Raw genomic sequence first — 13,725 nt, 5'->3', positions numbered from 1 at the left:
TTCAGCAATAAAGAGAGACAATCCCTGCCCACACAAGGCTTACAGTCTACAAGGGGGGTGGGGAGGGAACAGACATCAAAACAAGTAAAGAGGCATCAATTAAATAAATAGAATTAAAGATATATACACTTCAAAGCAAGTGAACAGGCCTCAATATAAATGAACAGAATTATAGATATGTATGTATATATATATTGCTCTCCAGCATGGCTCAGTGGAAAGGGCACGGGCTTTGGAGTCAGAGGTCATGGGTTCAAATCCCGGCTCCGCCCACTGTCAGCTGTGTGACTTTGGGCAAGTCATTTAATCAATCAATCATTCAATCGTATTTATTGAGCGCTTACTGTGTGCAGAGCACTGTACTAAGCGCTTGGGAAGTACAAGTTGGCAACATAACAACTTCTCTGGGGCTCAGTTCCCTCATCTGTAGAATGGGGATTAAGACTGTGAGCACCCCCCCCCCCCCGTGGGACAACCTGATCACCTTGTCACCTCCCCAGCGCTTAGAACAGTGCTTTGCACAGAGTAAGCGCTTAACAAATACCATCATTATCAAGTGCTTTGTACAGTGCTCTGCACACAGTAAGCGCTCAATAAATACGATGGAATGAATGTGGTGGGGAGGGGAGTATTCATTCATTCATTCCATCGTATTTATTGAGCGCTTACTGTGTGCAGAGCACTGTACTAAGCGCTTGGGAAGTACAAGATGGCAACATAGAGAGATGGTCCCTACCCAACAGTGGGCTCACAGTCTAGAAGAGTAGAGCAAAGGGAATGAGTTGGGATGATGGGGGAGGGAGATGGGGAAAAGGAGGGCAGATAAGGAGCTCTTTCTTGGACAGGATGAGTTTTAGATGGGGAGCAGACATCCAAGTAGAGATGTCCTGAAGGCAGGAGGAGATGCGAGCCTGGAGGGAGGGAGGGAGAACAGGGAAGGAGATTGAGATTTGGGTTGCGTCCCAGTAGAGATGATCGTTCATTCATTCATTCAATCGTATTTATTGAGCGTTTACTGTGTGCAGAGCACTGTACTGAGCGCTTGGGAAGTACAAGTTGGCAACATATAGAGACGGTCCCTACCCAACAGTGGGAGTTGACGTTGTGGGATGAATGAGTTCACCAAGCGAGTGAGTGTAGATGGATTAGAACACATTCCCCCTTCTAGGCTGTGAGCCCGTTGTTGTCCTCCCTCACCTCATCTACCCTGGGCCCATCCTACCAACCAAAGTCTTGCCTCTCTTAATAATAATAATAATAATAATAATGATGGGATTTGTTAAGCACTTACTATGTGCAAAGCACTGTTCTAAGCGCTGGGGAGGATGCAAGGTGATCAGGTTATCCCACTTGGGGCTCACAGTCTTAATCCCCATTTTACAGATGAGGTAACTGAGGCCCAGAGAAGTTAAGTGACTTGCCCAAACTCACCCAGCTGACAATTGGCGGAGCTGGGATTTGAACCCGTGACCTCGGACTCCAAAGCCCGTGCTCTTTCCAATGAGCCACGCTGCTTCTCCTAAGGCCCGAAACCACATGAAAATTCTGATCAAAAAGCCCCTTTGTCCACCCCGCCGCTCAGATTGTTAAAGAATCTGTTAAAGAATTGTTAAAGAAGTCAAATTGACTCTAAAAAGGCACACTCTAGAAAGCAGACTTTCAGCCGAAGTGGCCTGCATGAGCTCATTTTCAATGCGGGAATATTAAGTTGGGAGCCGCCACATCCCGACAATGGAAAAGTTTCATAAGAGGAATTTATACAACTTTGTGACTGGGAAGAGAGAGTTCTTATGAGATGCTTATGCGCTTGGCGGAACATTCATTTGCACAAATTAACCTTTAAAACGAGCCTATTCGCTCATGCAAGACTCCATCAGCTTGGGGGTAAAAAAGAAAAAGGTCCAGGGAATGATTTTGCCCTTCTTTGGGGGACATGGTCAGCTTTTCCTGCTCCATTCCCTTCCTCTTCCCGGCCTTTGTGGGTCCGAAAGATGATAATAATAATGGCATTTATTAAGCGCTTACTATATGCAGAGAGCACTGTTCTAAGCGGTGGGGAAGTTACAGGGTGATCAGGTTGTCCCAAATGGGGCTCACAGTCTTCATCCCCATTTTACAGATGAGGTGACTGAGGCCCAGAGAATAATAATAATAATAATAATAATAATAATAATAATAATAATAATAATAATAATAATAGCATTTATTAAGCTCTTACTATGTGCAAGGCGCTGTTCTAAGTGCTGGGGATGTTACAAGGTGATCAGGTTGTCCCACGGGGGGCTCACAATCTTAATCCCCATTTTCCAGAGGAGGGAACTGAGGCACAGAGAAGTTAAGTGACTTTCCTAAAGTCACACAGCTGACAGGTGGCGGAGCTGGGATTTGAACCCACGACCTCTGACTCCAAAGCCCGAGCTCTTTCCACTAAGCCAAGCTGCTTCTAGATCCGGGCTCCATAGGTTTTCTTGGCTTTGGGCAGCTCTCCTGGGAGGAAAGCCGGGAGCCGAAGGAGGCCTGGGAGTTTTTCTCTCTTTCTTTGTTTTCTAAACCGAACGTTCTGGAAATGCTTCGGTTGTTTTGAAGGTTGGACGAGAATAAAGTATTGATGTTGACTGGATTCTCCCCTCCTGGGCTCCCGGGACTCTGGGGGTCCTTCTCATGAGCACAAGGGAAAGAACAAATTCCCCTGGCCCTCTTGGGGTCCCAGAAGGGACCAGACCTCCTCCAAGAGGTCTTCCCTGATTAAGCCCTCCTTCCCTCTTCTCCCACTCCCTTCTGCTTCACCTTGACTCACTCCCTTTACTCATCCCCCTTTTTTCTCCCCCTTTTAGACTGTGAGCCCACTGTTGGGTAGGGACTATCTCTATATGTTGCCAACTTGTACTTCCCAAGCGCTTAGTACAGTGCTCTGCACACAGTAAGTGCTCAATAAATATGATTGATGATGATGATGATGATCCCCCCCTCCCAGCCCCACAGCACTACATTTATTTCTTTCTATTAATGTCTGTCTCCCCCTCTAGACTGTAAACTCGTTGTGGGAAGGAAATGTGCCTGTTATATGATTATATGGTACTCTCCCAAGTACTGGGAGTACTGTTGGGTAGGGACTGTCTCTATATGTTGCCAATTTGGACTTCCCAAGCGCTTAGTACAGTGCTCTGCCATCAATCAATCGCATTTAATCAATCAATCATATTTATTGAGCGCTTACTGTGTGCAGAGCACTGGACTAAGCGCTTGGGAAGTCCAAGTTGCCAACATATAGAGACAGTCCCTACCCAACAGTGGGCTCACAGTCTAAAAGGGGGAGACAAAACCAAACATACTAACAAAATAAAATAAATAGAATAGATATGTACAAGTAAAATAAATGAATGAATGAATGAATGAATGAATGAATGAATAAATAAATAAATAAACAGCACTACATTTATTTCTTTCTATTAATGTCTGTCTCCCCCCTCTAGACTGTAAACTCGTTGTGGGAAGGAAATGTGCCTGTTATATGATTATATGGTACACCCCCAAGTACTTAGTTCAGTGCTCTGCCATCAATCAATCGTATTTAATGAATCAATCGTATTTATTGAGGGCTTACTGTGTGCAGAGCACTGGACTAAGCGCTTGAGAAGTCCAAGTTGGCAACATATAGAGACAGTCCCTACCCAACAGTGGGCTCACAGTCTAAAAGGGGGAGACAAAACCAAACATACTAACAAAATAAAATAAATAGAATAGATATGTACAAGTAAAATAAATAAATAAATAAATAAATAAATAAATAAAGAGCACTACATTTATTTCTTTCTATTAATGTCTGTCTCCCCCTCTAGACTGTAAACTCGTTGTGGGAAGGAAATGTGCCTGTTATATGATTATATGGTACTCCCCCAAGTACTTAGTACAGTGCTCTGCCATCAATCAATCGTATGTAATCAATCAATCATATTTATTGAGCACTTACTCTGTGCAAAGCACTGGACTAAGCGCTTGGGAAGTCCAATTTGGCAACATATAGAGACAGTCCCTACCCAACAGTGGGCTCACAGTCTAAAAGGGGGAGACAAAACCAAACATACTAACAAAATAAAATAAATAGAATAGATATGCACAAGCAAAATAAATAAATAAATAAATAAATAAATGAATGAATAAATAAACAGCACTACATTTATTTCTTTCTATTAATGTCTGTCTCCCCCCTCTAGACTGTAAACTCATTGTGGGAAGGAAATGTGCCTGTTATATGATTATATGGTACTCCCCCAAGTACTTAGTACAGTGCTCTGCCATCAATCAATCGTACTTAATCAATCAATCGTATTTATTGAGCGCTTACTGTGTGCAGAGCACTGGACTAAGCGCTTGGGAAGTCCAAGTCGGCAACTTCTAGAGACGGTCCCTACCCAACAGTGGGCTCACAGTCTAAAAGGGGGAGACAAAACCAAACATACTAACAAAATAAAATAAATAGAATAGATATGTACAAGCAAAATAAATAAATAAATAAATAAATAAATAAATAAATAAATAAATAAATAAACAGCACTACATTTATTTCTTTCTATTAATGTCTGTCTCCCCCTCTAGACCGTAAACTCATTGTGGGAAGGAAATGTGCCTGTTATATGATTATATGGTACTCCCCCAAGTACTTAGTACAGTGCTCTGCCATCAATCAGTCGTACTTAATCAATCAATCACATTTATTGAGCACTTACTGTGTGCAGAGCACTGGACTAAGCGCTTGGGAAGTACAAGTTGGCAACATATAGAGACAGTCCCTACCCAACAGTGGGCTCACAGTCTAAAAGGGGGAGACAGAGAACAAAACCAAACATACTAACAAAATAAAATAAATAGAATAGATATGTACAAGTAAAATAAATAAATAAATAAACAGCACTACATTTATTTATTTCTATTAATGTCTGTCTCCCCCTCTAGACTGTAAACTCGTTGTGGGAAGGAAATGTGCCTGTTATATGATTATATGGTATGCCCCCAAGTACTTAGTACAGTGCTCTGCCATCAATCAATCGTATTTAATGAATCAATCGTATTTATTGAGCGCTTACTGTGTGCAGAGCACTGGAATAAGCGCTTGGGAAGTACAAGTTGGAAACATATAGAGACAGTCCCTACCCAACGGTGGGCTCACAGTCTAAAAGACTCACAGTCTAACAGTGGGCTCACAGTCTCTAAGCACTCAATAAATATGACAGACTTCCTGACAAGTAGCTTACATTCCCCGGGGGGAGACAGGCATTAAAATAAATTACAGATAGGGGAAATGTTGAAGAAAAAGGATATTTATACAAGTGCTGTGGGGTTGGAGTGAGTATCAGTATATAGAGAAGCAGCGTGGCTCAGTGGAAAGAGCCCGGGCTTTGGAGTCAGAGGTCACGGGTTCGAATCCCAGCTCCACCACAAGTCTGGTGTGTGACCTTAGGCAAGTCACTTAACTTCTCTGAGCCTCGGTTACCTCATCTGTAAAAATGGGGATTAAGACTGGGAGCCCCACGTGGGACAACTTGATCACACTGTATCCCCCCAGCGCTTAGAACAGTGCTTTGCACATAGTAAGCGCTTAACGAATGCCATCATTATTATTATTATTATTATTATTATTATTATTATCAAAGGGCTCAAGGGCTGCCCGGCCAAGTACATAGTGGAGGCAGAGAGGAGGGCGGAGAGGGCAATCAACAATCGATCAATTTTATTTATTGACCACTTACTATGTGCAGAGCACTGGGCTGAGCACTTGGGAGAGTACAAACAACAATACAACAGCGCTTGGCACAGAGTAAGCGCTTTACAAACACCATCATCATCATCATCATCATTATAACAGACGCATTCCCTGCCCACCAAGAGCCTCCAGTCTAGAGAGGGAGACAGACATGACTTATCTTCTCTGAGCCTCGGTTCCCTCATCTGTAAAATGGGGATTAAGACTGTGAACCCCCCGTGGGACAGGGACTGTGTCTGACCGGATTACTTTGTTTCTACCCTAGCGCTTAGAGCGGCGCTTGGAATATAAGACTGTAAAATGGGGATTAAGACTGTGAGCCCCCCGTGGGACAACCTGATCACCCTGTATCCTCCCCCAGCGCTTAGAACAGTGCTTTGCACATAGTAAGCGCTTAACAAATGCCAATTATTATCATTATATAGTAAGAGCTTAACAAATACCACCGTTGAGAAGCAGCGTGGCTCGGTGGAAAGAGCACGGGCTTCGTTCGAACTCGGATCCACCGCAAGTCTGCTGTGTGACCTCGGGCAAGTCACTTGACTTCTCTGAGCCTCAGTTCCCTCATCTGTAAAAATGGGGATGGAGACTGTGAGCCCCACGTGGGACAACCTGATCACCCTTTATCGTCCCCAGCACTTAGAACAGTGCTTTGCACATAGTAAGAGCTTAACAAATGCCAATTATTATTATTATATAGTAAGAGCTTAACAAATACCACCGTTGAGAAGCAGCGTGGCTCGGTGGAAAGAGCACGGGCTTCGTTCGAACTCGGATCCACCGCAAGTCTGCTGTGTGACCTCGGGCAAGTCACTTGACTACTCTGAGCCTCAGTTCCCTCATCTGTAAAAATGGGGATGGAGACTGTGAGCCCCACGTGGGCCAACCTGATCACCCTGTAACCCCCGCCAGCGCTCAGAACGGTGCTTTGCACATAGTAAGCGCTTGATAAATGCCATCATTATTATTACTACGGTCATTATTCTTATTGATCGTAGAAATAAATCAACGAGGAAATGAGGGGTGAGGTGGAGGCGCGTGAACCGCCTCCTTGGAGCCTCCTCCTGGCTGGCCTCCTCACCCCTGCCACGTCATCTCCTTTCCAGGAAGTCAGGGAGAGGGGAAATTTTGCACTTGCGGCTTCTGCCTCATTGCTATTCCGATCACAGTTCACACACGAGTCTCTTTTTCGTCTGGTCCAAATGCCGAGGCCCCTCCGATGGCCCCGGATGCCCCGGAAATCCAACCCGGGGGCCGCTCCGGCCGGGCCGGGAGGGAACTGAAATCCATTAAGCCTCTGCAAGGAGGATTGTATTGGTATAATGTACTCTCCCGAGCGCTTAGTACAGTGCTCTGCACACAGTAAGTGTGCGGACCCGTTTCCTGGATAAATACGACTGATGGACTGACCAATCCATCAGTAGTATTTACTGTCTGCGGGACGCTGTGCTGAGTGCTTGGCAATAATAATAATAATGATGGTATTTATTATGCGCTTACTATGTGCCAAGCGCTGTTCTAAACATAGGGTTCAACTACCTCTATGCGGATACTCTTCCTCCCTTCAAAGCCCTACTGAGAGCTCACCACCTCCAGGAAGCCTCCCCAGACTGAGCCCCCTTTTTCCTCTCATCCCCCCCACCCTACCTCCACCCCTCCCCGCAGCGCTAGTATATATTTGTACAGATGTATTACTCTATTTATTTTACTTGTACATATTTACTACTCTATTTTATTAATGATGTGCATATAGCTCTCATTCTGTTTATTCTGACGGTTTTGACACCTGTCTACATGTTTTGTTGTCTGTCTCCCCCTTCTAGACTGTGAGCCCGTTTTTGGGTAGGGACCGTCCCTATATGTTGCTGACTTGTACTTCCCAAGCGCTTAGTACAGTGCTCGGCACACAGTAAGCGCTCAATAAATGCGATTGAATGAATGAATGATATCCGAATCTCCATCACCAGTTGTGATCTCTTTCCCTCTCTGCAGTCTCGCGTTTCCTCCTGTCTTCAAGACGTCTCGACTTAGATCATAATCATCAATCGCATTTATTGAGCGCTTACTGTGTGCCGAGCACTGGACTAAGCGCTTGCTGACACCTCAAACTTTCATTCCTTCGTTCAGTCGTGTTTATTGAGCGCTTGCTGCATGCAGGGCACTGCACTAAGCGCTTGGGAGAGCACAACGGAGCAAAAAACAGGCACAATCGTTACCGACAACGGGCTTCCATCTAAAATAGAATTTCTTATCTTCCCACCCAAACCCTGGCCTCCTCCTTGCTTTCTCATCGAGGGCAGGGAATGTGTCTATTGTATTGTTATATTGTACTCTCCCGATCGCTCACTACACAGTAAGCGCTCAATAAATACGATTGATGATGATGATACTACAGTGCTCTGCACACAGTAGGCGCTCAATAAATATGATTAAGTGACTGACTACAATACAGCGGAGTTGATAGGCATAACCCCTGCTCACAAAGGGCTTGGCTCCGGAAGAAGCGAAGAGCTGTCTGGTGGCAGGGGTATTCGTTCGTTCATTCAATCAATCGTATTTATTGAGCGCTTCCTGTGTGCAGAGCACTGTACTAAGCGCTTGGGAAGTACAAGTTGGCAACATATAGAAACAATCCCTACCCAACAACGGGCTCACAATCTAGAAGGTGGGAGACAGACAACAAAACCAAACAAGTAGACAGGCATCAGTAGCATCAATATAAATAGACAGAATTATAGATATATACACATCATTAATAAAATAAATAGAATAATAAATATGTATATATACACACAGGGGGTCGAGCAGAGGGAGGGAGTCGGGCCAGAATCTGGTGGGAGGGACCACTTATTAATTCATTTATTCATTCAATCGTATTTATTGAGCGCTTACTGTGTGCAGGGCACTGGACCAAGCACTTGGGAGAGGAAAATAGAACAATAAATGGACACATTCCCTGCCCACAGTGAGGTTACAATCTAGAGGGGGACACAGACATGAATATAAATAAATAAATGACAGGTATGGGACGTAAGTGGTGTGGGGCTGGGAGAGGGGAATCAATAAAGGGAGCAAGTCAGGGTGACGCAGAAGGGAGTGGGAGAAGAGGAAAGGAGGGCTTAGTCAGGGAAGGCCTCTTGGAGGAGATGGGCCTTCAATACAGTGCTTACCTGTATATATGTATATATGTTTGGACGTATTTATTACTCTATTTATTAATTTTATTTGTACATATTCTGTTTATTTTGTTAATATGTTTTGTTCTGTCGTCTGTCTCCTCCTTCTAGACTGTGAGCCCGCTGTTGGGTAGGGACCGCCTCTAGACGTTGCCAACCTGTACTTCCCAAGCGCTTAGTACAGTGCTCTGCACACAGTAAGCGCTCAATAAATATGATTGAATGAATGAATGAATGAATGAATAAGGCTTTGAAGTGGGGGGAGCGGGGAGTAATTAAAAATTATAATAATAATTATGGTATTTGTTAAGCGCTTACTGTGTGTCAGGCATTGTACTGGGAGGGATACAAGCAAGTCAGTTTGGGCACAGAGCCTGCCCCATATGGTCTCAACCCCCATTTTAGAGATGAGGGAAATAATAATAATAATAATAATAATAATAATAATAATAATAATAATGGTACTTGTTAAGCACTTACTATGTGCAAAGCACTGTTCTAAGCACTGTCCCACGGTGGGCTCACAGTTTTAATCCCCATTTTACAGATGAGGGAACTGAGGCACAGAGGAGTAAAGTGATTTGCCCAAGGTCGCACAGCAGACAAGTGGCAGAGCTGGGATTAGAACCCATTACCTTCTGACTCCCAAGCTTGTGCTCTACCCACTAGAATATGAGGAGGGAAGGCATACCAGGCCGGAGGCAAATAAGGAATGAGTCTGTTTATTTTATTGCACTCTCCCAAGCGCTTAGTACAGTGCTCTGCACACAGGAAGCACTCAATAAATACAATAATAATAATAATAATTTTGGTATTTGCTAAGTGCTTACTATGTGCCAAACACCGTTCTAAGGGCCTGATTACAAGGTAATCATGTTGTCCCAGGTGGAGCTCACAGTCTTACGTGTAGATAACACATTTATTTCCCTAAAGTGTAGGTTTACCCTATATGACCCCCCTGCCACAACCCTGCGAACTAGGAAGACTGTGGTTTAGTGCATAGAGCGCTGGCTGGGCTTCAGAAGGCTCTGCCGTATGTCTGCTGCGTGACCCTGGGTAAGTCACTTCACCCCTCTGGGCCTCAGTTACCTCATCTGGAAAATAGGGATAAGAATGTGTGCCCCATATGGGACAGGGGCTGTGTCCCACCTGATTAACTGGAACATTATCTTCTAGACTGTGAGCCCACTGTTGGGTAGGGACCGTCTCTATATGTTGCCAGCTTGTACTTCCCAAGCGCTTAGTACAGTGCTTTGCACACAGTAAGTGCTCAATAAATACGATTGATTGATTGATTGATTGACGGTGAGCCCACTGTTGGGTAGGGACCGTCTCTATATGTTGCCAGCTTGTACTTCCCAAGCGCTCAGTACAGTGCTCTGCACACAGTAAGCGCTCAAGAAATACGATTGATTGATTAGCACAGTGCTCTTCACACAGTAAGCGCTCAATAAATACGATTGAATGAATGAATGAATGCATGATTAACTTGAACATTATCTTCTAGACTGTGAGCCCACTGTTGGGTAGGGACCGTCTCTATATGTTGCCAACTTGTACTTCCCAAGTGCTTAGTACAGTGCTGTGCACACAGTAAGTGCTCAATAAATACGATTGAATGAATGAATGAATGCGTGATTAACTTGAACATTATCTTCTAGACTGTGAGCCCACTGTTGAGTAGGGACCGTCTCTATATGTTGCCAGCTTGTACTTCCCAAGGGCTTAGTACAGTGCTCTGCACACAGTGAGCGCTCAATAAATATGATTGATTGATTAGCACAGTGCTCTGCACAAAGCGCTCAATAAATACGATTGAATGAATGAATGAATGCATGATTAACTTGAACATTATCTTCTAGCTGTGAGCCCACTGTTGGGTAGGGACCGTCTCTATGTGTTGCCAACTTGTACTTCCCAGGCGCTTAGTACAGTGCTCTGCACACAGAAAGCGTTCAATAAATACGATTGAATGAATGAATGAATAAACATAGAGAAGCAGCGTGGCTCAGTGGAAAGAGCACGGGCTTTAGAGTCCAGAGGTCATGGGTTCAAATCTCTGCTCCGCCAATTGGCAGCTGTGTGACTTTGGGCAAGTCACGTAACTTCTCTGGACCTCTCAGTTCCCTCATCTGTAAAATGGGGATTAAGACTGTGAGCCCCCCATGAGTCAACCTGATCACCTTGTAACCTCCCCAGTGCTTAGAACAGTGTTTTGCACATAGTAAGCACTTAATAAATGCCATTATTATTATTATTATTATTATCCCCAGTGCTTGACACGGAGCACTTAACAAGAACCATAATTACTATTACTAATTATTATTGATAGGTCTCCTCCTCCCCAGTTTACAGATGAGGAAACTGAGGCCCAGAGAGTTTGTGACTGGCATCAAGTTGCCACACAGCAGCAGAATTGAGCCAAGACCCCAATAGTAATAGTTGTGGGATCTGTTAAGTGCTTACTACGTGTCAGGCACTGTACTAAGCGGTGGAGTGGGTACAGGAAATGGGGTTGGACACAGTCCTTATACCGTGTGAGGCTCACAGTCTCAATCCCCATTTTCCAGATGAAGGAACTGAGGCCCGGAGAAGTGAAGTGACTTGCACAAGGTCACACAGCTGACAAATGGCGGAGCCAGGATTAAAACCCATGACCTTCTGACTCTCAGGCCTGGGCTCTGCCTACTACGCCATGAAGTCTACAGTCGATGAGAAGCAGTGTGGCTCAGTGGAAAGAGCCCGGGCTTGGGAGTCAGAAGTCATGGGTTCGAATCCCGGCTCCGCCACTTGTCTGCTGTGTGACTTTGGGCAAGTCACTTCACTTCTCTGGGCCTCAGTTACCTCATCTGGAAAATGGGGATGAAGACTGTGAGCCCCACGGGGGACAACCTAATCGCCATGTATCCTCCCAGCGTTTAGAACAGTGCTTTGCACATAGTAAGTGCTTAATAATAATAATGATGATGGCGTTTAATAAGTGCTTACTATGTGCAAAGCACTGTTCTAAGTGCTGCGGAGGTTACAAGGTGATCAGGTTGTCCCACAGGGGGCTCAAAGTCTTCATCCCCATTTTACAGATGAGGGAATTGAGGCCCAGAGAAACTTGCCCAAAGTCACACAGCTGACAAGTGGCACAGTCAGGATTAGAACCCATGACCTCTGATTCCAAAGCCCGGGCTCTTTCCACTGAGCCACGCTGCTTAACAAATACCATTACTATTATTTATTATTATTATATAGAATAATCTCCAATCTGCTGCTCAAATTTTTGTTGCTCATCCCTTTCATGTTTTCTTAATTATTGTTATTATTATTATAAAATGTGTCAGGCACCATTGCAAGCTATGGCACAGATACAAGTTAATCAGGTGGGACACAGTCCCTGTCCCACACAAGACTGTGAGCCCGCTGTTGGGTAGGAACTGTCTGTATGTGTTGCCAACTTGTACTTCCCAAGTGCTTAGTACAGTGCTCTGCACACAGTAAGTGCACAATAAATACGATTGATTGACCCACAGTCTAAGAGAACAGAGATTGAATCCCCATTTCACAGATCAATCAGTCAATCAATCGTGTTTATTGAGCGCTTACTGTGTGCAGAGCACTGTACTAAGCGCTTGGGAAGTCCAAGGCACAGAGATGTGAAGTGACTTGCCTAAGGTCACACAGCAGGCACCTCCGCCTCCCAAGCCATTGCTCCTCCTCTGATATTTCAATCCATCCTTAAATTCCCTTCCTTTCACCTCCCTCACACCTTAATCCCCGTGACTCATTCTCGTCTTTCGTCTGTACCCAGTGGGCGTTCAATAAATACTCCGAATGAAGGAACAGCATAACTTTTCAGGAAGATAATCTTGACTGAGTTTGTTCAAACACATTAGATCAGGTCCATTAGACAAAGATAACAACTCTTGCTTCCTTATGGGTCTTAAGGGCCTACTCAGTGCTCTGGTGGCTCTGATGACGTGGTTGATATGGAAAAGGTGTGTAAATGAGAAGGCCGTAGTGATTTTAAGGTGTTTACCTTCTGCAGCTGTGCAGAATGTGAATATCTGCCCTTTAAAAAGCCGGAGAGTGCATTTTTCTTGAATTAAGATCACGTCCATTGTCAGTAATAGCGGCAATAGTATTTATTCCGCACTATGAGTTTATTAAGAGCAGAAAGAGCATCTAATCCCAGTCTTCCAATACCCCGCTGGGTGACCTTGGGCAAGTTACTTCACCTGTCGCTCCCATCTATATTATATTATATATAGTATATATGATATAGACTGTGAGCCCACTGTTGGGTAGGGACTGTCTCTATATGTTGCCAACTTATACTTCCCAAGCACTTAGTATATAAATAAATCAATAAATACGATTGATTGATCTAGGGAGACTGCACCTATGGGCAGAGACCCTTCCCATCAGGAGAGATCGCTCCCACCTGCCGAGACCGCAACCCTCCTGAGAGATAGCTCCCTTTTCATATCCTGTGAAGAATTCAAGCCAGAAAGGAATATCTCTAAATACCCCACCAAAAACCAACTAATTTGACCTCTTGGAGGGCTGAGGACTTGAAAGGTAAGCATATGGAAAAAGAAAATGTCCTAAATTCTCAGGGACTGGGTGGAGTGATTCAAAACAGTCTTAATAATAATTTAACAGGGCCATATTTTCGTTGATATGGAAAAGGTGTGTAAATGAGAAGATCATAGTGATTTCAAGGTGTTTACCTTCTGCAGCTGTGCAGAATGTGAATCTCTGCCCTTTAAAAAGCCGGAGTGCATTTTTCTTGAATTA

At 44.3% G+C, this 13,725-nt stretch overlaps 1 protein-coding gene across 1 annotated transcript in view; it reads right to left on the bottom strand.

The window, feature by feature from the left end:
• Positions 1-13,712, bottom strand: part of SLC9A3 (solute carrier family 9 member A3) — a 121,220-nt gene extending 107,508 nt beyond the window's left edge. The window contains exons 1-3 of the mRNA XM_038770292.1: positions 13,659-13,712; positions 12,965-13,024; positions 6,843-7,040 (exon numbers count right to left, since the gene is read on the bottom strand). Coding sequence (XP_038626220.1) covers positions 6,843-7,040; positions 12,965-13,024; positions 13,659-13,712 — 312 coding nt within the window. The remainder of the gene's footprint in view (positions 1-6,842; positions 7,041-12,964; positions 13,025-13,658) is intronic.
• Positions 13,713-13,725: the final 13 nt, after the last annotated feature.

This window comes from Tachyglossus aculeatus, chromosome X3 (genome assembly GCF_015852505.1).
Source record: "Tachyglossus aculeatus isolate mTacAcu1 chromosome X3, mTacAcu1.pri, whole genome shotgun sequence".
In the NCBI taxonomy this organism is placed as follows: Eukaryota; Metazoa; Chordata; class Mammalia; order Monotremata; family Tachyglossidae; genus Tachyglossus; species Tachyglossus aculeatus.
This window is presented reverse-complemented; position numbering and strand designations above follow the sequence as displayed.